Genomic DNA, 27,151 nt, shown 5'->3' with positions numbered 1-27,151 from the left:
TTAACTCATAAGTGAAGAAAGCATTTTAATTAAAAAAAAACAAAAGAAAAACAAAACCAATACAATAGGCAGTTCACAGATATACTAGTTCAGTGTAAAGTAATAAGAAACTTTGTTATCTTACAGGTACTAGAGAGTCCATGTTGCTCAACAACTTTGTAAGTAGCTATTTGGACATTTATCCAGAGATAAAAAGCACTGATCAGAACCTAATAGAAGACCTGAGTTCTTTAGCAGGTTTCCTGGCAGATGAGGAACGGTTTATGGCTTTCAGGGAACACAGCTCTTTCCAAGGCCTCAAGACAAAAGGCATAGAGTTTTTGTTCTGTAGAAGATAGCTAATTTATCCAGATGAGCCAAAAGCCCTTTGTGAGAAGTGTTTATGAGGTTAGAAAGAATATGTGCTTCTATATGCTTTACATATGCATTCAATACATACATGCTTCAATGCAGTACTTTTTTTATAAATAAGTAAACAGTTTTCACCATAAAAGGTCAAAAGTTACTTTATTACAAAAACAAAGAGGCAGAATTTCAAAGTTATTAGGACAGACACCAATCCACCCATGCCAAAGAGGAGCCAAGGGCTTCTTTATGGACATGGGAAGGAGTACTGCAGACACCAGTTCCCACTGAGGGCACATCAATGCAAACTAACAAGTTTAAGAGACATGTTAGGAGAAAAGAAACAAAACATCCTGCTGTAACTGTGTGACTTTGTCTTAAAAAAAAAAAAAAGAATCATCACTACCTGAAACACTCTAAAACTTGGGAAATCCCTAGTTATCCTGTAATTATTTCCCTGAAAAAGATACCAAACAAGCTGCTCTTGGTAGCACAAGCCTTTAGCATGGCAGACTTCTTTTGTGAGCTTTGTGCATTTGCTGCAAAGAGCCTTCTTTGTTTGTTCCTGCTTGGTTTCTCTTCTGCTTTACCTGGGGTAGTATGCTGTGTAGTTCATGAAGAGCTGAGCCCCAGCAGGGTAGTACGCCGTGGATGGCTGGAACGTTCGTGGGTTCAGGAGCACGGACGGCTGATACAGAGCAGCTTCTGTTGGCACAACTGCAGCAGGAGCTGGAAAGGAGTAGGATGGGGGTGAAAGACCTAAAGGGAACAAATGGAAAATAGATTAGGACCTTTTGAATTCCAGCATATACATGGTCTTCATTAGCTGAACAACTCTGCAATAAGGAGCCTTCACAAGCTTCACATTCTCCTGTTCATCACAGAAAATAAAACTGAGTGACCACTGTGAGCTTGACTATAAGTGTCATGCCCACTCTCCCCTCATCAAAAGCAAAGTCAGCAACAGACAAAAAAACCCCACCTCTTGTTCTTTCTGAAGGGCCTCTTTCTGAAAAGAAGGCCAGTTTTTCTTGTCTAGACTCAGATTTTAACGAAGTCTCCAATAAAGAAGTGTGACACTTCATTGTAAGAAGGAAACTCCTGTGCTAAATATCTGTTTAACATTCCCCAGAGCAGGGGACACCATTTCATTCTGACATTCCCTATCCCCCAAAAAACTCTGTCTCCAATTAATCAACAGCACAGTGAAAAAAGTGAGAAAAGCTTTGCAGCTTCAAGTATTGACAGAGTTTTAAAACAAACACACACCACAAAAGGCGCACTTTGTGGTGTTTCAACAAGATGTGAGGCCCTAAACTCCCACTGACAAGAGTTCACCCTCTTCCTCTGCCACTCTTTTCCATTTCTTCTCTCCTCCCCTCTCCAGTGCCATAAAAGTCAACATATAAAAGTTTTAGATAACTCTGAATATAAAAAATAGAGGCTTCTTTTAGAGTGAGAGCATCTCACTGCACTGTGGGATGGGACAGTGACAAGTGAAAAGGTTTATTTGAGGAACACATTACTGGCATTTATATTTGGAAATGGGAACACCATCACCTAAGAATTACAGAAGTTTGGAACTCCACCCCAGAATCCGTCCTAGAAGCTCTTAGGAGAAGCTCCAAACCCCCGTCTCGATCAGCTGTCACACATAGGACAACATACTGCAGACCCCTGCTCAGGATACTTGCATTACAAAAAACACACCACCAAAACAAAAAAAAAACCCACAGAAAAACCCCACAAACAAACAAAACCCAACACACATAAAACCCAAAACAAAACCAAACAACAATCGCCAACACTAGTCACTCAAAATTTCTCTCATAAGGATTAGCTGAAGGTCTACTCACATTCAAAAGGAACCACACGCAATATGTTTGCTGCCATACTGGAAGCTCTGACTAGGATTTAGAGGACACTTCTTAAGGGAGCCAACAACAACAATACATTCGCATAGAGAGAAAGCTGCTACTTGACTACCTTGCCATTTATGATCTTGGAAGCAAAGTCTTATTTTTTCCATAGTCTCAGATTTATGTGGCACATATGCTTAGTAAGTTAGCCCTTAAGCTCTTAAAGCATTTCCCCCAAACGTTTGACCAGAAGTCAGTGTTCATCCTAGTAGCTCTGAGTAGCATAATTTTACATGAAATACAGCTTCTGCAGTTCTGAGGGCCAAAGCTATGTGTATTTTGCTTCCACACAGGTAATCTCCATTCTGTTCAAACAACAAAAAGCAAAGGAGAAGTTCAGACAGTAAGGGTTCAACAGGCAGAACACTTGTCGTTAAGTCCCAAAGGAGAACCATTACTAATTGTTTCATAAATTAAAGTTTTGGAAGTGAATGGGGAAGCGCTTTTTCTTGACATGTTCACCATGGTGAAAAATGTAAATACAAATCAGCTTAAATGGGAAACTGTTCTTTAAGCTCTAGGCAGGGCTTATGAATTACTTTTCAGAGTCATGGCTCACCCTGGCCAAGTTATGTTTCGGGGAGGAGAGGGGAAGTTTGCCACTAGAAAAGCAAGAGTAATTTTAAAGTAGTTCTTCAGTTGTAGTAATTCACAACCAAAGGGAAAAATAATGATTGCAAGCTGCTGCTGATTTAAGATGAAAAGACCTTATTTTAATACCCATGTCTGACACTCCTTTCCGAGAAACAGAATCAGAGTCAAGAAGAAAGCAGCTCCCACACCTACCCGCACACAGCGTGGAATATGGGCAAGACCCCTGCAAAACTTACATGGTAACTTACATGGTGGCGGGGACAAGCCATTGCGATTTAAAGTGCCCCCCATTAATACAAAGTTCATCTCTTCAGCAGAACACTGAAAGACTTCAACATATCTGTCCTTCATAGTCTTCTTATGACACTTCTGTGCAGCCAGAAAAGCTCGCTCCGCAGATTTCATCTGAATAAAAGCATCACCCGATGGACGTCCCTGCATACAAGGCAGACAAAAATAAATGTTTCAGCAGCTCCCATGAAGCAGCAGCACAGCAATAATTTATGTTGTTAAAAGCAGTCTCTTCAGCCATAAATATATTCTTCTCCAAAGTCAAGCACAGTCATCCCAAGCACCCACCAGCATGTTTAAGTTCTCCTCCCTAAAGTTTTTCCCCTCTTGCTAGGGAATTCTGGTCTACACACTGCATCATATGGGCATTCTTCCAACTTGTGCTAACTTGATTCTGTATGTTTACTCATTTCAATTAAACTACATCATAACTTCAACCATGTTATTTCTGTTTAAAAAAAAATAGGGACAGCTATGGGAGAGGCTACAATTCAGGGGTACTTTGGTAAGAGCAGGTCCCTAATCACCTATTTAGTAAAAATGCAGAACTGGAAGATCTAATCCACATTTATTATCTGTGATTTTTAAAATTCAAGGATAAATACAGTTAAGTGCCAAATACTAAATGATTCTGTTAAAAAAATTATTGTTAAGGCCAATATGTGCTGGGATATTTTAGAAGGGTACTAGCCTAAGGCTTGGTATGAGCTTGTGCAGAAAAAAAGGACATCCTTATACACAGCTATAAATGAAGGGGATATGCAACTGGGGCCAGTCATTTTAGCCACATGCAGCTGCTGACTTGAAGTAGCCAAAAACAGAGACAGAGCTTTGAAGCCAGCTCTAACTTTAAGTTCTGGGCCAGTTCTTTTAGTATTGGAGGGAAGAACAACTTTATCACCATTCTTTGCACAATTGTTCATGATTAGAGGGTTGAAACCAGGAGTGGTGAGAGTAAGGAGAACATGCAGAAAAGCACAGGCCAATACTACTGTAAGCCATTACTTCTGCTTTAATATTTGCATTTTTCTTAGCCTGTCTCAAACCTGCACATTCCTCATAGTTTTTCAGCCTTGGTAGGTCAAGGTATCTTTTTAGATAGAGAGGTACAGTCCCTTCTCCCTCCCCCATTCCCCCAAAACACAGAAGTCCTGCTCCAAGACAAGAAAATATTTTGTAGTTTCAGCTTAGGCTTAGTGTCAACCAAAACAATTTTAGAAGAGCCATTTTTAGACCACAATAATCAGTGCAATCACTTCTGGCATCTCCATAGTTAGAAGAGCTCCATAGTTAGCAGGAGGTCTCCTCCCCGTGAAGTCACAAGACTATACAGATAAAGGTGATCACAACAAAGCACAATCCTTTGTCTAAGAAGTTCTGGTAGAAACTGCTTCCAGAAAACAATGGCAAAGATGTGACTGTTTATACATGTCAATGAGTTGTTAATCTTTGTGTTTAGCTGTGACTGTTTAAAGAAAGCAACCACACAGTTCAGGAAACACAAAACTTCAGCTGCTCACTTAATGCCATAGGAAATCCTGTCTCTAAAAGGCCACAGTCACATTTGTCCTTAAATATACCTGAGGCACATTGTTCAGCAAGGGAGGGACAAACCACTCCTTTGAGAACTAACATTGCCCACACTTCAGTTTTGAAGATACTCCTTGCCTGGTACAAGAGGAGTTATGCATACTGCTGAGCCATTTGTGTGAATCCCAAAGGTGCTTCCCTATAGGTATCAACAGAAGGACCATGTTCCCATATACAGGCAGTTAGCACAGACTGGATGTAAACATGGTGCCTACCAACCTGGTGATTTAGTACCATGTGAACTCCGTGAGTCCGAATATCTGTAGAAAACTCCCCCAAGAACTCCAGTATGTCCTCTATAGTAGCAGCATAAGGAAGACCACGCAAGCGTATGCAGTCTCTGACGTTAGTGGGAGGCACAAACTGTTGAGGTAATACTGGAAGAATAGGAGGTGTTGGGAGAGGAATGAGAGGTGTGGAAGAATATCTGTTCAGCACCTGTGCAAAACAGAAAACCAGAGAGGTTACAGAAAGCCTCCTTACTCATTCTTCAACTCAGAGGAACTGAACATAACACCAACACCATCTGTTTTCACTCTGGGAGGTATTTCAGGAAACAAGTGAGCTAGATTCTGGGGTCAAACCATATCTGAATTATAAGCATAGCTGCTATTTTAAAGTAAATCTCTGGATCATTCTTTCTTTAAAAAGATCATTTTGTTTTGGGGAATTTACTTGAGCTGTGCTGCAACTCTCAGAAGACTTCTTAGAACATGTAAACTGTATATCTCTACAGTATTTTTATTGGGAAAATATCCCACAGCATTCTACCATCTACAGAGTCGTGGTTACACTTCTACACAAAAATATCTCCTCTGTAAAACTTCAGGAGAGTATGGGAAGTGGAAACATGTTTCACTACAAACAGCCTGAATAGAGGTGCAATGGTCCATCAAGTAATATAGGTGGTGTTACTGAGTCACAATATCTGTAACAGATTTATGCTTTGAGATTTCTTTTTACCATTTTTAACAGTAAAAACTCTGCCTGGCCAAGAGTTCACTGAACATTCAGTCACTATCCTTTAACTTTTTCCGAGCAAGACGGAGTCATTTACATTTATACAAGTATCAGAGGGTTTTGCTAAACAAAGAAACTTTGAGAGCACTTGAGAAAAACACAATGACAAGAGTGAGTGTTGCAGCTCTGCCTTATCATTACTGCCAAAGTAGACACCAAAAATCTCTACATATGTCAGGGATCAGAGCTGAGCTGCACCACTGCTTGGTTAAAATGATGTAGTTATTGGTTGGCCATAATTTACACCATAGATGAGATCTTTTAGAATCTTGTTCAGAAGTAAGTTAGTGACCTCAAATGAAGCTCTACAAATCTTTGGAGACATGTACACAATCCCTGCAGTCCTACTTCCTTTCCCTGACAGCATAACTGCAATTAACGGTCCATCAAGCCACCTGCAAGAGAGGGCACTTTTCAAGCCCGCTTTCACAGAGTTCTACCACCCTCTGCCAGGCAGCCAGTGCTGGCAGAAGATGGCTGAGACCCTGTCCTTAGAGGCAACTCTTAAGACTCTTCAGATACATTTCTCTGAAGAAGATAACTACATCAAAAGGCTCAATTTTTCTGTGTCAGTGGCTAAAGTTAAGCCTTTTAGTTCAAGATTTGCTGGTAACACTCCTCATGAATAGGCCATTATTTGACTTAGACAAATTCAGTATCTGTAGTTGTAAAGCACTAGACTCACTTTCTGCTACAACCACTGTTCGTGAGGCTATTGGAAGCCAAAACCCCAAAAGGCTGGTATATATGATTGAGAACATGCATATACCATAATATCTTAAATTTAGGAGGAGCAAAACCTACTCTCTCCAGCAACAGTCAAGACAGAGAAGAGAAGCTTTCAAGTCATAGCCAAGCAGTATTTGCTTCTACTTGTATATGTAAATGTAGGAACTTGGCTTACAAGTAGCCAATGTTTAAGCTTCATACCCACCTGCTGAACTTCTGCTGCAGTGCTCCTGAAGAGTTCGATGTACCTTTTCCCCAGCAAGTCCTTATGCTTTTTCAGTGCATTTTGTGCATATTCTTCACAAGCAAACAATACAAAGGCATCTCCTGTTGGCCTGCTGTCAGGGTACGTGACAAACAGGACTCCCTCCTTTCCTCCTGTTACAGGGCAGTGCTGGCCAAAGAATGCCAGCACTTCTTCTGTTGTTACGTTGAAAGGAAGACCTCGCATCCTGACAATCACTTGGTTTTCTTTTGACAAGAACTGTGCAACCTCATTGGAAGTGCCTTTAACAAAAAAAAAAGTACAGAAGCATGTAAATCTAGGAAGCCACATAAAATCATGAGCAAGTCTGGCATAGCTACCTCCTCCTCTCCACAGACAGTTTTTGAGCAGGTAGAACATTTGCCTCTGAAGTCAGGAAAAGACATCACACTTTGATAAACTAGAAATATTATATAGGATGCTTCCTATTAAAGTCTAACAATGTTACTCCATTATTTGGAAGAGATTCATCCTTACTCAAAAGGCAAATAGGGTGTTCAGATCTGAAGGAAAGCACAGTCTGTGAATCTCTTGCATAAGTAGTATCCGTTCTACCATGAACCTCCCCTTTCTATCTTATAAAGACCTTTGGCATGCTCTGAAACCATCATATATAATAACCAAGTACCCAGACAATTGTGCTGGGAAAGAAAATTGGAAAGGCACGTTTGAAAAATCACTCAGGAATTTCATCCTATCCTGACAAAACTGTCAAAGTCTGCCAGTTCTACTTCCATTATCTCTAGGAGGTGCTCACACTTATAACAATACCCTAAACAAAGCTAGTTGCTAACCAGCTTCACATCTCAATATGGTCCTTTTACTTATAGCTGGTGCCAGACATGCAAGATCAGTGTGCAATGTCTTCACTTTGAATCATGTAACTATTACCATGCCTATCAATTAGCTATTTATTTGACAGCTTAATAGCCTCTCCTACTCTAAAACCTCAACCTCAGACATTCAGTTAGTCATTTACAATTGCCAGACCAAATTTCTGTCAGAAACTAACAAGGACTTTAAGGTAGCATTGTAGATACATAACAGCTTAATGGATCTTAAATTTTGTACTCTTGCAGTGATAAAGAGGAGAAAAAGACACCATAGGAGAGTTTGTAGAGCAAATTTTGCAGCCTTTCAATTCAAGGCTGCAAATATTTCAGTAGTTCCCTTAAGTAAGCATTTCCCCTAAACTTCTCCTTTAGTTTGGGGCAAAGATTTGAAGAAAATCAGTTCCGTAAATACCTTGTTATTTACACTGTGATATCTGTTTGCTTCTATGTGCAAGTCCACACAGCAACAGCAGTCATTGTTTTGAAAAACTAATCTGTTTTGGTTTTCAGCTATCAATAACATTCAGGCCCCTTCAGTTAAGAAGATGACCTAACAAATTAAGTTCATACACAAGATCACCCTGCCTGGTCAAACTCTTATTTGATAGGCTGCTAGAAAATTGCAGGAATGTAGAAGAAAAAGATGGACAGGTAAGTCATGGAATGCTACTAGGAGAGTACATAGTAATCAACACACCAGCCCACTAGTTGTTCAAAGAAGGGAAATGAGAGGCCACATCCAACAGGAGCAGTTTACAGCCAAAAGTTACAGGTGCTGATGGAACAAACCCTCCCTTCTCACTCCCTAAAAATTACCTCCTGCAATTTTAAGAAAGTCTTCACCTGTCGCCTTGTATACCTAAGGAAAGAAAAGAACATGATTGGCACACTATTTGCACTCCTGTTGAGAAGAGGGTTTCAAAGCCAGTGTCACGCACCTCAATGTATCGACTCCCCATATGGTGCTTGTGCCTTTGTAGCGCCAGGTCTCTATGTTCTTCACTTACAAACCTCACAAGAGCCTCCCCATTCCTCCTACCTTGGGCATTGAGGCAGAGCGCGGCACCTCCTCTGCAGGATTTAAATCAAAAGAAAGAAATCTCCATGACTGGCATACACAAGGGACTACAAGTGTAGAGGTAAATTCTTAGTTACTAACTTGGCGATATTTAGGCCTTTGAAGAATCTCGCTATGTCCTGGTCAGACGACTGCCATGGCAATCCTCTTGCTCTGATAACAGCATTGTTGTCCACCAGTTCCATCTTGCTACTGTAGGAACAGAAAGAGGGAGTAATGCAGACATATCTGCCTGTAGTATCTGCCACACACCTCCCTCCCTGCTTGCCGCCTGTGCTCCATGGACAGGCTTCCATCCCTGCTCTGTGTTTGCTGCATGGCACTGCCAGGGCAGTGAGGGCTGAGTGCCACTGCTGCCCAAAACCACTACACATCTTTCCTCAGGGAACATCTGCTCTGGTATGCTGTCCCTTTCCCAGCTCCTCTTTCCTGCTTAACCACATTTGCTTCTTTGAGTTCTCATCTCTTTGAGCATGTGTCCAACTTGCTCCTCACTCCTGACATAGCAATGTCTTGTGCTTCTCCATTGGCTGAACCGGGTTACTTGTATAAAGTTAAACTTGCTATTCTAATCAGAGCTAAGCAGAAACTGAAGCAGAGCATTTAGACATAACCGGGGCTAGTGCTTATTATTTGTACTGTGACAGCATGTAAGAGCCAGTCACAAGCCAAGAGCAAATCTGTTCAGGGTTATACGGGCACACAGAGGACTCCTGCCCAGAGTTTAGCTTTACCACCACTTGCTCAGGCCATGGCTGTGCTACCAGAGACTAACATAGCTACAGGCTACATTGGCTGCTTAGCATGGGAATAGCTCAGCCACAGAAAGGCAGGTTTAATTGGTCATTACCACCGTCTCTTTTGTTCTCTGACATGTTAAAAGTGCCATGTAGAACAAAACACAACTACCCAAGGCTGCCTTTCTGGCTATTATTGCAAGGACAAATTTTTCCACAGAAAAGACTATGGGATTGATTAAGCAGATGAAGTGCTGTTCGGGGCTCCCTCGTACAAAAGAGCTGTGGAATGCCCTGTAAGAGGAGGGTCATGTTTCCTGATTATGTTTTAATCTCTCAGGAGGCCTTTCTGGAGGTGTCTGTCCCAAACTGTTCCCTCACCTTCTAATTCTGTACTTATCACTATCACAAATAAGATAACCTTTCACCTCATCCCAGAATTTTATTAGTAAAAGGGAAAAAGCATAGAACAATACTAAAACGTAACCCCTGAGCTAATCTCACTGGATACTTTCTGCCAATATTGTTGTGTTCTTTCCTTCCTTCTCTTGGCTCAGAAGTGCCGGCATCATCTACCATTACAACAGTTCCTTAATTGGGAAGAGGGTAGTAAGTATTCATGCAAGATGGGAATATAAATAAAGTCAGTTTAACACCAGTCTCTTATGATACTGCAGAAGGAGTATCCAGCAAACTACTGAAAAAATATGTATTCATACATAGAAAAGCATGATCACATTAAAAAACCAAACCAAACAACAAAACAGTCCTCAAAAGTAGGTAAAGCTTTATGTTTAAAACGTATTTAGGAAGAAGACAATCATCATAGCTTAAGCAATTTACTGGTAGCAGAGTATATTTGGTACAGTATCTTTATGGAAATGCTTACTCAATAACTGCAAAGCAAATTGCAAGAAAAGTGTAAGAGTTAGTACCAATAGGTTTACTTATGCAAAAATGCTTAACATTCTTTGCTAAAAGCACAACATGCTTAACACCCCTTATAGCAGAACCCAGAACTAGCAGCAGCTAACATTGAAGCCTAGCAAGAAAACTGGCTTGCATCTGATCATATAATATCTGTTCCCTTTCCCACTTAAAGCATCTAATTTATTCCCACAGCAGTGGCAAGATAAATAAAAATAATGGTAACATTTGCAAATGAGGAATACAGAGAAGTACAGCTTACCTAAGCATTTAAAAAAAAACCCAAAAAGTGGGTGGGCAGCACAGTAAGAAGAGGGAGAAGGCACTTACCAAGGCCCACTTTCAAATTTGTAGTTCACTCTTTCCGGATCCGAAAATCTGTGATCTATGAAATACAGCACAAGTTAATTTATTTTTCCTCAGCATACAGAACAGGCAGGAAAAACAAACAAGCAGAGAAAATTCATTCATCACAATCACTTACTGTATGGTTCAGATATCAGCGTTAAAATAATATTCCCCATATCTTCAACTTGAGAGGCTCCATAGGGAAACGCTGAACTGTTCTTGTCAAGATTTAAATCTTTATGCTGGAGTTAAGTCAATCACCACCAAACAGATTTCTAATTGACTTCCTGCTAAAGCAACAAACTTTCATGTTATCCTTGACGGTAAGTTGCTTCTCAGGGGAAGATTTAATCTGTTTTCCTGCTGGGATCCATGAGCTGTTCTGCCTTGGCCTCTAACTGCTGCTGCCTGTGGGAATGCGAGGTCACTCCAGAAAGTGTCTGGGGACAGGAGACCCCATAATAAGGGCATATATATTTAATGTATGTATGTTTGACAGACAGATACACTTTTGCATGCAAAAGAGACTTGAGTCCTGTCCTCTTTAATTAATATCGTCTTTAATCGCTAAGGGGAGATTTGGGGAAGGAAGAGAAGGAAATGATTAACTAGAAGCTCCAGAAACAGGAGCATATACTACATGCTTTCTCAACAAGTAAATCCCAAACTAAAATATCTTACTTACCACTTAGACAAAATTCACAAATGGCGTCTCATATAAACCTTCCCTATTAGAAATTACAACCTGTGTTTTGTGCTGTTACACAGAACCATTTTGAGAATCTGGTAAGAGTGCACCATTGTGGATAACGAAGAGACAAAACAGAGTTCCACAACCCATATCTTCTTTGATCTGAAGGATTTTTGGACAATGATAGCAAGGATAAGCTCCCCTGCCAACAGAGAGGAGAAAGTGTTCTGTTCTGGAAAGACAGACTGGAGAATGACCAGATAAAAATATCCACATTCATAAAGGGAGTCTGATTTAAGTTGCACACATCATCTTTTTTCACACAACTTTAGAGAGAGTTAACTACAGTATCTGTCCCTCTTTTTGTCTTATTTGCCCCTCTCTAACTCCAAGCTACTGGGCTGTAAGATTACTTGCAACTCTACTCCCTAATTTATAAAGCAAATTTTTAAAAAGGTCTTTTCCATCCACATCTCCTTTGAAGAGTATAGGGGGAAAAAAAACAACCAACCAACAACAAAACAAACCACAACACACAACAAAACAAGTACAAAAGAGTGAAATATTAAGCAGAATGGGAAGAGGGCTTTTTTTTTTTTTACTTGTCTTATCACTGTATATCAAGACTTTTATTCTAAAGTGAAAGTTTCTTAAACAAGACCTATCCTGGCATGGCAGTACAGTAATGCACAACATTCAAAACAGCCAAACGCACCAATTATTCGTCCACATGCCCACAAAACTACATTAGATACATTTCAAATGCTTAAAAGAGTCTGTTTCGGTGCTCAAAAGTTGCTTCTCAGTCCAAGACAGCAAGATTCCTCCTACAACAAAAACGTTTTCTCCACCTAGAGCTGAGCACATTTTGAGATGCAGATGCCTACATGAAGGGCAGGGAAGAGAAGAACAACTGCTGTTAGAAACAACAAAGTTGGTTTGTGGTGTCTGTATCATCTCATCAACAGGGGAGGCAGCACAAATTTCACTGTGAAGTAAAGTCTTCCCTAGTTTTGTGGGATGACTGCAAGTCACTTTTTAAATTGTTTTTTTGTAGTTTAACTGTTATCTTACTGTGAGATGAAAAATAATTTAACTGAATTAATGAACTCCTCTTCCGCAGCAAGGAAAGCTGCTCTGCCAACACGATATACTTTGAGGTTAATTTAATTTTGAGGCTTTGTTGGTTCTAAGTGTGCACTGGAGTATGGAAGGTAAGTGGATGGTGCTTAGTCTTACAAGAACATTTGAAGTTTAAGTGAATTATAGCTTAAAAATTAAACCAGTGATCCCTCCTCTCCTGTCTTAAGCTGTCTAAAGCACAGCTTAAGAGACTATCACCAGTATTTATGACAAAGAACTTCATTGCAGTATCTCTTTCTAGGCTGTACACTCAAACTCACTCATCTCCTCCCCTGCCCCCTGGGGAAGGGTGTGTTTCTGGGCACCTGGTGTACCAGGGCAGAGAAGTGCTTCTCCTTTTCCTGACACTTCCCACTGCAGCATCCACCAGCTCCACGACGCGCTTGTGCGGAGCCTCTGCTGCCCAGCCAGGGAACCAGAAACTGCTGAAGATGCAGGTATTGGAGCCTTTAACTGGCCTGACCAATTCTTATGAAGATTTTGGAAACATTATCTTTCCCCTGTTAAAGTCAAGAGAAACTGGGCAGGAGTTTCACGAGGTATTACATCAGGGGACATGTATACGCATGCGCTTGGTGTTAAACTGGGCTGTCAAAACTGAAGAGACATTTCAATATTTCCTTATTTGCAAAGCCAAAGACCCCTACAAGCGAGCAGCTCCCCAAAAGTGGAATGCAGCAGTGTGAAGGGGCTGGGAATTTGAAGCAAAGCTGTCACACAACAAACCAAACAACTCCCCCAGCCCATGTTCGTTTTCTTCAGAAAATATTTTCATTTAAAATATTGATCAACAAGAGACAGAGTTCCTAAAAATGTCCCAGTGCCAACAGAAGTTGGTACCAGAAGTTGGTGCCAACAGAAGTTGGTACATGGCAGTCAGTTATGCCAAGGAGCTCTAGATTAATATAAACACAGTGGGAGGAAGGAAAGAAATTCATCAACATTAGCTCACATCTTCACCCTCAATTAGCTAGAGTCAAGGCTTTTAGGCAAGATTGGAAAAGAAAATCAATAGCTTTCTGCACATGTAAAGGAACATAATAATCACATTAACTGAGTGAAAACCTGAATTCTAATGAATGAGACTGACTACATACAGATGGACTCCTATTGTTAGAGGCCCTGGAAATGATGGACATTTGGGAAATAAAGCTCTTAATAGAATAGTCTTTCTAAAACCCACCCCTTAGTTCTGTGAAGGGCTAGGAGACCACATGTGTTCGTGTGCAGTGATATTTGAAGGTTGCCTGTCCTGGGCAATGGGAAGTAGTTGATTGCAGTGTATAAATCCAAGTTGATATTTAAAGACAAGTTGGAAAACAGACCTGGCTACCTAAAGCTACTATATCCAATAGTATGCACACATATATTGTAAACGAAGCAACAGGCAAAAGACTCTCCCAAATAACAAGGCAGGATGGGAAACAAGGAACTTCTTAATCTTGCTGTGCAGCTGCAGCACGTCCTCCTGCAACACTCTGCAAGTCAGTAGAGGGGGCAGGAGGAAGGTGTATTCCACATTGGGGTTGCCAATGTAATCTGGGAGAAATTTCTAAACCATTTCCTCAGATTTGTCACCACAGCTTCACCCACTGCCACTGCCCTCTAAGAGTTCTTCTCTCCCCCCATCTCTTCCATTTCCCAGTCTCTCAGCTCCTTTCTTAACTGTGGCAAAATACTGAACAACCAACTTAGCTCTGAGATGACACGAACTGCTATCGCAACCGTGTCCCGCACTAATGCTCCTCCCTCTTTGTTCTGTTTAAGTATTTTCAGGCAGAAGATTACATCATTTTAAATAGTACTTTGCATAAAGGGATTCTGGTATTACCCAGTTCCTGGGTACTATCGCAGGAAATACAAACAGCAACATGCAAGATTCTTGGGTAATACCAAACAATGGGCTTCTTAACTGTGCTCCACATAATTGTTTTCAAGGCACTCAGGTGGAAAAACAAAACAAAAACCCAAACAAACAAATACAAAAAACCCCAAACAAACAAAAAAACCCCACAAACAAAAACCCACACAGACACACCAAATTCCAATATTGCAGTATCCAGATCACATCCAGACCATTAAGCAGGCTGTTCTGAAACACACCTGTGTTCCTGCTGACACCCAGCAGATACACCTAGTTAAGATTTATCCTCACAAATCCAATTCAGGAGTAGAGCAAACCATGCACTGAAGGAAGCAAGCAAGAGCTATTTGCCATTTAATGGCTTCTGCACACCCAATCTTGAGGCAAAGGATGAGTCTTGTGCAGACCAAATAGGAAGAGTCATGCAAGCTTTGTTCACTCCACCCTGAAGGCACTCACAGCGGTAAAAACTGGCTCAGCAAGCTTTGCAAATCAAGAAGCGCAGTAAGTACGGGAGGTACAGAGGGTGCAAGAACCCTGCTCCTTTTGTATACATGCACATATTTAAAAAGAAGATTTCGACAGACCGGAGTTCCTTTCTCTGCCAGAACACAATCGCTACTCAAGTTTTTTGTTACCCAAAATTTCTCATAGTTGTCCTGCTGTCACTACTATTACACAATACCGACTAAAGAAAGTCTGCCAGAACACTGTCTCCTACACCAATAACTGTTTTGAGACTGTAAGTTAAGCAGTGGTAGCAACTCAAGAGATAATTTACAACTAGTCTCAGTTCTTCCTTGGTCCCTCAAATTCCATGGCATTTTAAACATTTCCTTACTTTGCATTAAAAGAAATCAGTGGTTGTCTGTATATAAAATTTATGATTTCTTGGGGAAGAAGGGGGCGTGGGAAAGGAAAGCTTTCACCTGGCTTTGGAATGGTTTCATTGTGGTACAGTTTCAAGTAGTTTGCTGAAGGAGTAAGTCCCAGAAGTACTTTCTAAACAGAGAATAACCCAGCCAGTTATTCAGTTTTATGTCGCTATATTATTTTTCAAGATCGTGCTTGCCTATGTAAGAAATACATAGCCAAGCACCAACTATCCAGTGTGTTGTAGACTGGAATATAAATCTCGAATGACCGTGCAGTAGGAAATTAGCTCCCATGACTGTTGGGAACAATAGAGTATGTTCTCCATTTGCCTGTGATTTGTTGTTTAATCAAAAGCTACCCATCAAAATAAAAGCATTTGGAAGACTTCTAATAATGTAAATGACTGTACAATAATACCCAGCTTTCCCCTAACTCTCATATCATGCAAGTTTCCTCCTACTGATCACAACCATCTTACACACAGGTAAATGGAGATGTAAATACGTGAAAGGATGTGCCCCCAAAATCATTCTACTCCCGCTCCTATCAGTTTGTGAATGCAGGTCTTCTGCACCTCCAGTCAGTACCCTACTCTTAAACCCAAACCTCCTTTCCCCACAAAACGCTAACAAATCTGGTCCAGTATATTTTTTGATTTGGCACATCCCCTCATGCAGTCCCCTTTGCTACGTGGTGGAAGATTTGCACTTTCTACAAGAGTATCAAAATCTTGATCAGGCTCTGTGCACTAATTTGAACTTCACTTCAACCTACTCCATTTGTTTTTAATTTCTTTCTGTGTCCCCTGCCTCAGCATATCCACTTCAAAGCCAAGTTACTTTCCATTTAGGCCTTTTTGTTGCTACATAACTGTCTCAGGAGGGAAGTAGCTGGCTCACTCCACAAGGAAGGTCACAAAAAAAAAAAAAAAAAGAACAAAAAAACCCAACCAAAGTCTTTACAAAACTGTTTGAACTAGTCTTTAGACCCAGCACCTGCTTCAACTTTCTTTTTTAATCACAAGCATTGTATGTATGTCCAGAATCTCAAAATTCAATTAACTTATACAGCTTCTGATACCAGGGAGATTAAGATGGTACATTTCAGCAAGGTAAGGAGAAAAAAAGTTACATTTTTCAATAAGAGGAAAACAAAGATTATTTTACTTTTTTGGTCTCTGCATCCTTCACTCCCCCCACTCTGTAGCAATACAGGGCAGAGTAAGTTAATTTGAGCCATATTGCATAAACATAGCAAGTTCACAAATATAAGCACCAGCAGTTACAAAACAAGACAAATGATGGTAAAGCAGAGCAGACAGCCTCCAGTACTCAACCTTATGGTTAAACACAGAAAAATCTACACATACATATTTTATGCCTGCTGACACAGGTATAAAGCCCAGGCAACATTAGTCCTGCAGTGAAAGGCCAAAATAACTCAGAAGTCCCAGACTTTTGAGTATGAAAAGTACCAGCTCTTAATGGCAACCGCTCTATGGACACAATAAGCTAGTCAGAGGAAATACATTACTAAAAACAACAACAAAAAGCCCAATTAAATTTTTATTTTTTTTTTTTTTTTAACCCTTGAATTCCTTTATCCCTTCTTGCTAGCTAGCTTTTGTGGTCACTGCTTCAGTATGTCAGTAGTGAAGACAAGTGCTTTCCATGTACACGAATACATTTGAGACAAGGGCTGGAACATGCAGCAATAGGGGAGGCTGCCTGGGAAGTGAGGAGGAAGGCACAGCCACATCATCCACAGCTCTGGTAATGACACATGGCATGCAAACAAAACAGATCTAGGACTAGTAAAGCATCAGATAGGACGAGGTTACAGAGCACTCAAGACTGCTCAGAAAGTAATTTTAGATATCTCCATCACTGAAAATGGAAACATGTTACTGACTGCATCCTACTGCAGCCCAGCCTCACCTTGCGAGTGTAACACATACAACTTCCATGAGACCAAATACCACACATTCTGACAGCATTCCTACCTTAGGTTCACTCCAGAATCAAAGATTCAAGTTCATAACAAGAATGAGCATTCTCCCTCCTAAAAAAATTAAATGGTCTCCCAACATTCACTCTTGTCTAAGAAATAAAAAATAAACTGATACAACATGCTACCTCACAACTTTAATATTAGGATTCATATCAGTGATTGGAACAAATGTGCCAGCTACACTAAACTGTGAAGTTTAAAGAGACCAAACTACAAAGGCAGTAAAGAAAACTTACAGAAATCGGATTTTCCCCAAGGGAGCATTCATCCTCATATGTTTTTATCTTTGTGAGAAAGCTCAGCACAGGTCTAAGTCACTCATTAAAGTCACACCACCCCAAGCACATGTTGCAAGCATTACTCACACATCCCTGTCCTAAAATTCATCTGAATCTGTAACAGCAGTAGACACCATCACTGTTAAAAGGATACACTCTGTCATGGCCGCAACATCAAGTTTGCTAAGGTCAGGTGAGCCAGGGCAACACTTCTTGAACTCTTTCCGCAAGTCAAAGAAGGAGTAGAAGCATTCAGGCAGTAAGATATTCTGTAAGAGGACAAAGTAGCTACTGTCAGCTAGGGTGAGTTTAATCTACTTTATCTTAGATACCAAACTTTCTAACAATTTCCTTGTAATGGGTAGGAAACATGAACAGTCTTTGCTACAGAGAAACTTACATAGCTCTTCTTAGCCACATAAGTATGTTTATAAACTTTTTTGCTTAAGCAGCTTCCTCTCTATGTGGTTTAAAAAGAGAAATGTGCTTTTTCACAGCCAGAGAAACATTTGATATTATTACTAGTGCCTCAAATCAAATATATGTGTAGGAGAGCAAATGCCTGCTATTGCAGCATTTATCATCAATTCTTGATTCCAATTTTAACCATAAAAAGCCAGAGGGCACTCAGTTCAGATTTTATAGCCAAGCGAATTTTGCAAGACTAGCAGAAGTACTTTTGGTTTATAGACAAGGATGAGTTTTAGGATAGTCACACTTCAAGTATTTATTCCCTAAAAAAAAAAAAAAAAAATAGAAATAGCACCCAACTGTGTACAGATGAGTGTTTGATAAGGTGCAGAAGTTGTTGGTAACTAATTGCAGCATATGAAGCCAGGGACAAGTTATGTAGCTCACTGGAAGTCAAAATCCCTTTTGCCCCACTTGTTACCACATGCCTTTTTTTGGGGGGGGAGGGGGGGGAAGGAAAAGACATGGAGAAGACTTGAAACCAACACAACCTCCTACTCCTTCAGTTAGATCGTCATTCCAGAGCTTCCCCACAGACACAATACTTCATATTCCACTTGGATGTTTGTTACCTGCAGTGCCTTTCTAGATCAAAAGTAAGGGCTTTCTGCAACTTAACAAGTAGTTAGCATCTTGGCATTAAAATACAATGACGGGATATGTGAAAGCACATTTAGGGAGCCCAAAGAAAGAAGTTTAGGCTCTCAAACAAGTTCTGCTTTGAGAACATTAGAACTTAGCATATGGACAGGTGCATTAGGCAAACGATACTCTTTAAAAACAAACTTATGAAAATGCAGGTGTGCTTGCCAAGTTCTCCTGTTCCGGTTTTAGCATTGCTACATTTCTTCCTCAATAAGAGATCAAGTTCTGTACTTCACTGCCATTCAGTTGGAACAGCTGATGCCAATTTATTCTCTAAATACTATGAGCTGCTAGATTGTATTTATTTCAAGATGCCCAGTCTGAACCATTCTCAAGAGCCTAGTGATTTCTGCCTATCTGGATTTTAGCAACCCCCCACCCAACCTCAAGATTAGGGTATTCACCAAAGAAGTATTACAGGCCTGATAAGCATCTGGTTTACTTTATAAACAGGCAACACAGAGCAGATTCAAATGAAGAATTCGTAACAAAACATCAACAGGGTCTTTTGATGCAGATTTGATTCCTATCAGTGACCTGTGACTATACAGAAAAAGGATGCCTATCCCTGACACCAAACAAACTTAAATAATCACAGGAGTTGTCCCTTCTTTTATGCACATAATTTAACTGCAGGAAAAGATTAACTGTATGAAACACATACCCATTACAACTGACAAGAAAGTCTGTTAAAAACCTGATTCCCTATTTTCATCATGCCCTGAGACAAGCTACATACATATGGACTGTCCCTTTACTATGAATCATGTTCACTATTTCTCTTCTAAACCTTCAAAGGCAGGAAGTACTTAAAGCACCACCAAGTACTAAAACCAAACTCATCCAATATCAGCTTTTTAACAGCACAGACTTCCAGCAGTGCCCCTTTGAAGATGAAGCATCAAATTGGTTGCAAGATCAGTTACAAGAAGACCAGCAGAACAGCTCAGTTACAGAGCAATGCAAGTTTATAGCAAACCACAAAATAAGATGTTATTAATACTGATGCAGTTATTTCAGGACTAGAGACTCTGTATATTGCTGCAACCCTATCGCTAATGAAAAATAGGCAGGACCTCATAATACTGTTAGTGATTTGGCAACTGTGAAGTTACAGAAAACTCTAGACTATGGGACTAGTCATCACTCACAGCCTGCCCCAAACTACTGCTCAGCTCCTTACAAATACGAACACCGCCCTCGGAGTGTCAACTGAAGACACAGATCAAAAATTGCTGAAGCTAAAGGTTAATGTGAAATTTCAAAAGACAGTTTATGATTAAGGTGGTTAACTATTTGGCAACACTCCCAAATTCCCACTTGTTAACCCATTGTAGCTCCTAGAGTTGCTATGAGCACTCTGTCAATGCATTGCTCCTATCTCAAACACTTAACTAATGAAAATCTTTCTTCTGATTTAACTTAAGGCATTGCAGGGGTACATAAGCACAGGGTATTGTCTGTGCCTTCCACGTGGACAGGCTCTTCAGTTTGGTAAGCATATTAACATTAAAGCGATGTTGTGATGTTTGTACTGTGGTTGTGTAGAGGCATCCTTATACAAAAGAGAAAGTGACCAGTTTTGCAAGAAATCACATTAAACACACCAAAAGTCAAACTTAAGCTACTACTACATACCTTTTTGGAAGCTTCAGGGTGCAGAACCTGCCTAATGTGCAACTGTCCATCAGTACAGAAACAGAAGGAAGTACCTACACCAATGTTCAGCTCATTGCTCACAGACTGATTAAACTGAAAGCAGGAACAACAAAAGACAGACATGTAAAAACATCAGAGTGGCTGCGTGAGGCAGTCTTATCATTTAGTATCATGTTATTCCTGGGCAGCAGGAATATGGAGCTGGAATTTCTTTTTGTATAAGCCTAGTCCCTCCACTTCTGTAGACTTGTTTCTTGCTTGCTAAGTACATTATAACTTTCATGACAATTACCTTCACAAAGACACCATCCCTTTTTCCCCCCTTATAATGAGATGTGGCCACTCAGTCTATATCATAGAAAAAATCTAGGAGCATTTGCAAGAGCACTGCAAGGAGACATAAAGCTGTTTGGAGAGAGCAAAGGGAATGCTGGGGCAGAAGAGCCTCTCAGCCTGGGCACTCAAGCATATTGAAAAGGAGATGGGCTTTCAGCTCTACCCTCAAAAAGAATCTCACACACCTCTCTATTTATCTAGAGGCTTCAGTATTGTCTCCTTCCCTGGACTAACAAACCACCACAATCCTTAACAGGGCCTGCCACCTGCTAGCCTTTTCAGAGTGCACCTGAACTTGGCCTCTTCCAACATTGATCAGGGTCCAGCATGGCAGGAGGGCAGGCCAGGGGGATGCCTGACCCTGACCTTCCTCTCTTGGGGTACAGTCCTTCCCAAGGTGGATGAGCAAAAGGCAAGTGAGAAATCCCCACAAAGCCCACCACCGACCAGGCTTGCCCAGCCCACACATGTCCCTGGTGCTCCTCTGCCAGGGTCCACTGCTCCCACAGTGGTAGTGAAGGGGATAAATGGACGATGACACTGCCTCTACCGCACCGGGGAGCCCCCAAAGGAAACCGGCACCCAGCAGCTGGTTATGGGGTGTCACCTGTCTCAATGCCTGCTCCAGCGGTGGAGCCAGTGCCAGGCTCTCCACATCCACCTGGGTGATCTCCTGGCACTCAGCCGTCAGCTCCAGGTGGTCAGGCCGGACCAGCACGTCATGCAGGTGCCCCAGCTCCCGAGAAAGCAGAGGAGGGGAGAGTCAGCTCCCAGGTTGGAGGTCCCCAGCTGTAGCACCAGCCCCTGCCCTCCACTAGAGCCTGCTCCAGCCTGGGGCACCCACGGCCAGCCCAGCACTGGGGCCACCCCCTGTACCCAGTACAGCAGGGGCCAAGGGTAGGAGCAGGCTGGAATGCTCCCCGCTCAGGGGAAAATACCTCCTTACTCCTCAGGTCGACTACTTTCCACAAGAGCTGAAGCAGCTCTCGCTCATCTGAGCCCAGCCTTGCTCCGTTGGTGCCTGCCGTGGTCACGAAGAGGATCACCAGATAGTCGGGAGACGCCGTCATGGTGCCACAGGGCCGGTGGAAAGGATAAAAGGAGAGGAAGAAAAAAAAAAAAAAAAAACAAAAACCAAACCAACAGGGAGGACAAAAAAAAAGTGGGGGAATCGAAGGGGGAAGAGGAAGAGAAGAGGCCAGAAACTTTCCCTGCCCAAGGCGCTGCCAAGCGAGACCCAAGCGGCAGAGCCCCCACCTGCAGCCCGGCTCCCGAGGCCCTGGCGCGGGGGAGGCGCACGGCTGCCCCTTTCCCACCCCCCTTTCTCCCGGGGCGGGCGGCGGCCGCTCCCACGCCGGCTGCAGCGCTGGGAAGCGCGCAATGGCTGCGGGCTTTTCTGCGCGGGGCCGCGGCCCTACCTGCCCACCCCCCGGCCCACGTGGTGCAGGTAGCACACACCTGGCACCGCCCGCCCATTGGCCCCGCCGAGCAGGGACGTGGCAAGCGCGGAGGGGGGTGGTTGGCGGAGTGGGGGGCCGTGATTGCGGGCGGAGCGCCCAGCGTGGGGTAGGGAGTGCGAACGGTATGGGGGGGGGCAGCGGTGGACCGAAGAGCCCCGATGTGCACCGATGTGCACCGACGGCCGGGCCGCGCCGCGCCGTCCGGGTGCGCTTCCCGGGAAGGAGCGACTGACTCCTCACTGACGGCGCGGCGGACAAGAGAGGGCCCGGGCGGGGCCGCCCGATCCTGTCGGGACATGTCGCGGGCGTGGAGAGCAGGTTGGCTCTGCGACCGCGGGCAGCCCGCAGCCCCGTCCGCCGGCGCAGCGCCGCACGGCTCGCCCTGCCCGACACCCTCCCCTCCCGCTCCTCCACGCCGCCCGCAGCCGTCCGGGCGGTTCTCGGCCCCCGGCGCGGGGCGAGCGCGGCCGTCGGGGGCCGCAGGGCCCGGGCCGTGCGGCGGTGGGGCGCAGCGCGGCGGTGTGCGGGCCGTGCCGCCGGGAACAGCTCCTGCCAGGGACCCGAGCGGGCTCAGGACGGTGGAGCCTTTTCCTCTGGCGTGCGCAAGGCGGAGGCATCGCAGCTTCTGTATCGCCCTTCGCGGCGGCTCTAGCCGGGTGCCAATTACTGGCTGGCTCGGCTGTCGCCACCATCCCGCGATGAGCTGTAGTGGTGCTGATCCGTGTGACAACCGCTGTTCTGGTGACCATTGCTCAACTGTGAAATCTATGTTCTACATACGTATTGCACAAAACCTGATCTTTTCATGCCAAAAGTACTGAAAAGATCACTGAGTGTAGAGTAAACAAGTAACACTAACTTTCCCCAATGAAATCCTGTAGTATATCTAGTTCTTTAAGACCTGGTTGTGTATTTCCAACTTCACTGTGATGCTGCCTCTCTAAATTTTTACTGAGATGATGGTGTTGTTGTGGTTTAATACCAGACAACAGCTAAGCACTGCACAGCCACTTGCTCACTCCTCTTCGGTGGGATGGGGGAGAGAAATAGAAGTAAATGTGAGAAAACTCATGGGTTGAGATAAAGCATTTTAATAGGTAAAGCAAAAGCCATGCAAGCAAAGCAAAACAAGGGATTCATTCACCACTTCCCAGGGACAGACAGGTGTCCAGCCATCCCCAGGAAAGCCAGGCTCCATCACACACTATGGTTACTTGGGAAGACAAACACCATCACTCAAAACATCCCCTCTTTCCTTCTTCTTACCCCAAAATATATGCTGAGCATGATGTCATATGGAGTGGAAAATCTCTGGCCAGCTTGGGTCATTTGCCTTAGCTGTGCTCCCTCCCAGCTTCTTGTGCATCTGGCATGGCTGAGAAGCTGAAAAGTCCTTGACTGCTTAACAACAACTAAAACATCAGTGCGTTATCAACATGATTCTCCTTCTAAGTCAAAAACACAGCACAGTACCAGCTACTAGGAAGAAAATTAACTCTATCCAAGCTGAAACCAGGACAGGTGCACATCATGCTTTTCTTCATTGCTCTTCCTTGTGCAGGTGGTATGGGTTCACAGCTTGCAGCACCTTTTATTAACACAGGTTCACAGCTTGCACCACTTTTTATTAACGCATACACATTTGTGGGTTTGGCACGAAGGGAGAGGGTGTCTTTCACAAGCACTGGGGATTCTGTCAGCCAGTAAATAGTCCAAACAGTGCCTGGCACCCTTGTCCTGCCCTGCTGCAGTTTGATGCAGTGTGGTTCTCCTTGCTGGGACTGCCACCAAGTTCTTTGTGCATTTGTCTTCTGACTTTCTGATGCATTTAGTAAAACACATGTGAAACAGAGCACTGGGGTGTGTGTCCTGAGCAGTGGCTGCAGCTGATCTGTACTCAGCAGCCGAGGAGCAGAGCTGGTCCTCACACAGAGTGTTTGCTTGGTGACCTTTGCCTAGCCTGGAGCAGAGGGATTCGATGGCATAGAGAATTTCTTTGCAGTTTCTTGGTCAGGTCTTAGTTCTGTGCAACTTTTTGAAAAAGACTTCATACTTTCGTAAAAAAGCCCTCAAGTACGTCTCTGAAATGACTTCACATTGGAGCATGCCAGATAGTGCTTGCTTGGTTGTTGGTCATCTTCCAGTTAATCGCCCATTCCAGATGGATCCCTTACCAAAGCCTGCTTGGCTTTCAGGATGAAGCCCTTGTATTTGTGAGAAACACTGCTGGATGGGTACCTGTTCCTTCACTTGTGATTTTTTGTGTTCTGCTTTACACATTTTTTTCTTCTTCCCTCTTATGCCTTAGTGTCTTGTGCTATCTTGTCTCTTTCCATCTAGGAGCATCAGACTCCCCAGCTTATTACTACAGCGGCTGCCATTTTTACAGTAACCCCCTTACACAGGTTAAGCTTTACCCTAAAAGTATTTTTAATTCCCATTATGTGCTTTATTTATTTAGGGAGCCGCTTGCTGCTAATTGCTTCTGTAGCACCATTACCTTTTATTTTTCTCTTTCTCGGGTAACATGTTCCCTAAAATGCCTGTTTTCCAGTCACAGTTCCCATTCCACCCTCTTTCTTTCATGCCTGCAGTATCTGGTCTAACAACACACACCAGTTGTTCCGGTTCCTGTGTTGTGCTGCCTGGGTGTTTGTGTAATCCCATTCCAGTTGCTTCTCCCTGGCCGTCCGTTGTCCCTGGGCCAGATTAAGCATAGCCTTTGCATGAAGTGTCTCCTTCCAGGTGACATCACTGTTGTTCCCTACAGGAATGTACTAGGATGCTTTGGGGCATGATGACCTCTCAAGGCTCCTCCCATCACCTTGTTGCTGTATTTCCCTCCTCTGATATTCCTTCTGTTTCCTGCCTGTTATCTGTCTGTCTAATTTTAGTCCCTTTTCTAATTTCAGTGTAACTCTTTCTCTATTCTTTTTGTACTAGTTCTGGTTTCCCACCACAAGTCCTTTGTGCCAGCTTCTGTTTCAGGACATTTCTGAAACTACTTACACCTTCCTTTGTGCCAAGGAGCTGGTTGCAACACCACCCCCTGACCATGGTGAGAGACCTAAGTGCCCTCTTATTTATTTCCCCCATGTTCCTGAAGCTTCCTCCTCTCACCCATCGACCCCTTCCTCCCAGTTCATTTTGAACAAACTTGTGACTTTGCACATTTCACAGTCTCCAGGTTTTTCCTGTGAGTTCTGTTTCTCCCACCCTGCTTTATTCCTTGAAAGGAGGCTCTTTAATTCACCCCAATAGTGCCTGCATCTCTTTTATCCTTCCCATGCAGACCTTCGGTCTGTGCCAGGTCTCCCACCTGTATCACTCTTTCCATCAATGCTCATGTTTTATTTCAGAACATCAGTTTTTTACAACTGGAATGGGAGAATCAGCAGAGCTGTATCATTTTGTTGGAATGTGTTAATGGTTACCACCAACTGTTTTTTTAAATCTAAGATAATTGCTGCTACTAACCAAATTCAGCTTTCTCCACTGTCATCAGTCAATAAATAACTCTCTACCCACACCCAAATTGTTCCCCGAAATCGTGCAACTGGTTGTGGAATTCAAACACTGCTGCTTTAACTTGCAGCAAAGAAATGCCACTGACTTGTAAGCTCAGCCATGTGCTCAAATCAATGACATTGCATTCAGAGCCACCTGAATTTGATCCTGCAAAGCTGATTCTCCTCACGTCCAGAGCTGTAGCTGTTACCAGCAGGGTGGGATCCACTACAGATAAAACCATAGGGCTGGAATTCCCCTGCTAGCTACTGAAGCTACTCACACTAGCTGACCTGGTTGCAATACTGTTCTAGGAGAGACTGACTGGGACTGTGTTCCTCTGGCACAATGGTACGCATGACGATGCCCATGCTTGGAGCAGATCTGCAAAGCTACTCTCACACAGAAGTCTCCAAAGAGCCTGTAAGCATAACCAAAATCAGACATGGCAGGTGTCACTAGCAGTTACAAGGCACTGTGCTGCTTTAGCGAAATACATACACACTCAAGTTTTTCTCTCTACCTACAAAGTTTATATTTAATTCTAGGAGTTCAGAACTGTTTATCCATCAGGGTGAGAGAGGGTCCCAGCTTGGGGTAAGAATGAGAGCAGGCAAACCTGCTGGCATGGCCAAGGAGGCCCCTTAATTATGAAATTCTGAAATGTTTCTGTGAAAGGATTTTAAGTATTTTAAGCGCATCTGTTGAAACAGTATGAGGGGGCAGTACCACTTTTCCAGTGGATTTGGAAGCAATTCCAGCCAATGAGTCTCCCTGCACCTCTTCAGGTGTGCCAATAAAACTAGTTGTGGAACCGCACGCTGTGGCCCAGCTCCCCAACATGTGGTGTGACGACACAAACTTCCTGAACTAGTTTCACCACTGAAAATGGATATACCGAACCACACCCTTGTTTAAACTGATGCAACATTTTCATGTGAAGTCCAACTTCGAGGTCTACTGCTCCTGGTGCAAGTGAAACTCCAGAGCACAGAGCGAGCAGCAAGCTTGCCTACCAAAACAAAAAAAGTACTTGCCGATTCCTGGTGCACACACAAAACAGCTTATTTAATTAAGAAGTTGTTCCAGAAACGAGACGCAGATAATAAGGTATAATTATGACCATTAAGGAAAGCACAGGTACATGGCTGAGGCTCCAGCGGGCAGTTCGAGATGCTGCACATCCTTTTCTCGACTTCCTCTAAAGGCACATGGCAGATTTTTGCTGTTACAGAGCTTGTACACAAACCTTGTGTAACCAAATACCGCTTGCATAAGATCAGCTCCACGGGGTTCTCCTGGCCACGGACGGGCTTTGGCTCCGTGGCGTCTGACCCGCACACAGCTCCGTTCAGGGCATCGGCTGGTCAGCAGCAGGAGCCGCAGAAAGGCTGCAAGGACTTGTTCTACGCGTACTTGAGAGAAGCGACTATCTCTTACATCTGAAAACGGTTAATTTTAAATACAGTAAGGCTGCAAAAGGAATTTCTCAAGCAGGACCGAGTTCAGCTGGCGCTGAGCTGGAGCTCAAGTGG

The 27,151-nt window shown here is 43.1% G+C and overlaps 1 protein-coding gene across 2 annotated transcripts; it reads right to left on the bottom strand.

The window, feature by feature from the left end:
* ESRP1 (epithelial splicing regulatory protein 1) lies at positions 1-22,064 on the bottom strand. 2 transcript variants are annotated; one of them, XM_065053992.1, is made up of 13 exons: positions 21,588-22,064; positions 21,257-21,385; positions 20,293-20,406; positions 17,693-17,807; positions 10,813-10,911; positions 10,659-10,713; positions 8,746-8,856; positions 8,525-8,657; positions 8,403-8,445; positions 6,694-6,995; positions 4,959-5,177; positions 3,107-3,293; positions 1-1,104 (listed from the first exon to the last, which is right to left on the bottom strand). In XM_065053992.1, the coding sequence occupies exons 1-13, from the start codon at positions 21,717-21,719 to the stop codon at positions 932-934; spliced, it is 1,812 nt and encodes a 603-aa protein (XP_064910064.1). In that variant the 5' UTR covers positions 21,720-22,064; the 3' UTR covers positions 1-931. The 2 variants fall into 2 exon arrangements, with proteins under 2 accessions (XP_064910064.1, XP_064910063.1); XM_065053991.1 differs by having other exon boundaries at positions 3,095-3,293; positions 21,588-22,062.
* Between the last annotated feature and the right edge of the window lie 5,087 nt (positions 22,065-27,151).

The sequence above is a fragment of the Columba livia genome, chromosome 2 (genome assembly GCF_036013475.1).
Source record: "Columba livia isolate bColLiv1 breed racing homer chromosome 2, bColLiv1.pat.W.v2, whole genome shotgun sequence".
NCBI classification, from domain to species: domain Eukaryota; kingdom Metazoa; phylum Chordata; class Aves; order Columbiformes; family Columbidae; genus Columba; species Columba livia.
Note: the sequence above shows the minus strand (reverse complement) of the source record. Positions and strands in the feature narration are given on the sequence as shown.

Bases quoted from the DNA above. Each gene is read 5' to 3' on its own strand.
- ESRP1 (XM_065053991.1), bottom strand. From the start codon at position 21,719: ATGACGGCGTCTCCCGACTATCTGGTGATCCTCTTCGTGACCACGGCA. The intron at 8,446-8,524 runs GTGCGTGACACT...TTCTTTCCTTAG, and splicing joins TGGGGAGTCGATACATTGAG to GTATACAAGGCGACAGGTGA. The intron at 3,294-4,958 runs GTTGGTAGGCAC...CCTTGTATGCAG, and splicing joins ACATGGTACTAAATCACCAG to GGACGTCCATCGGGTGATGC.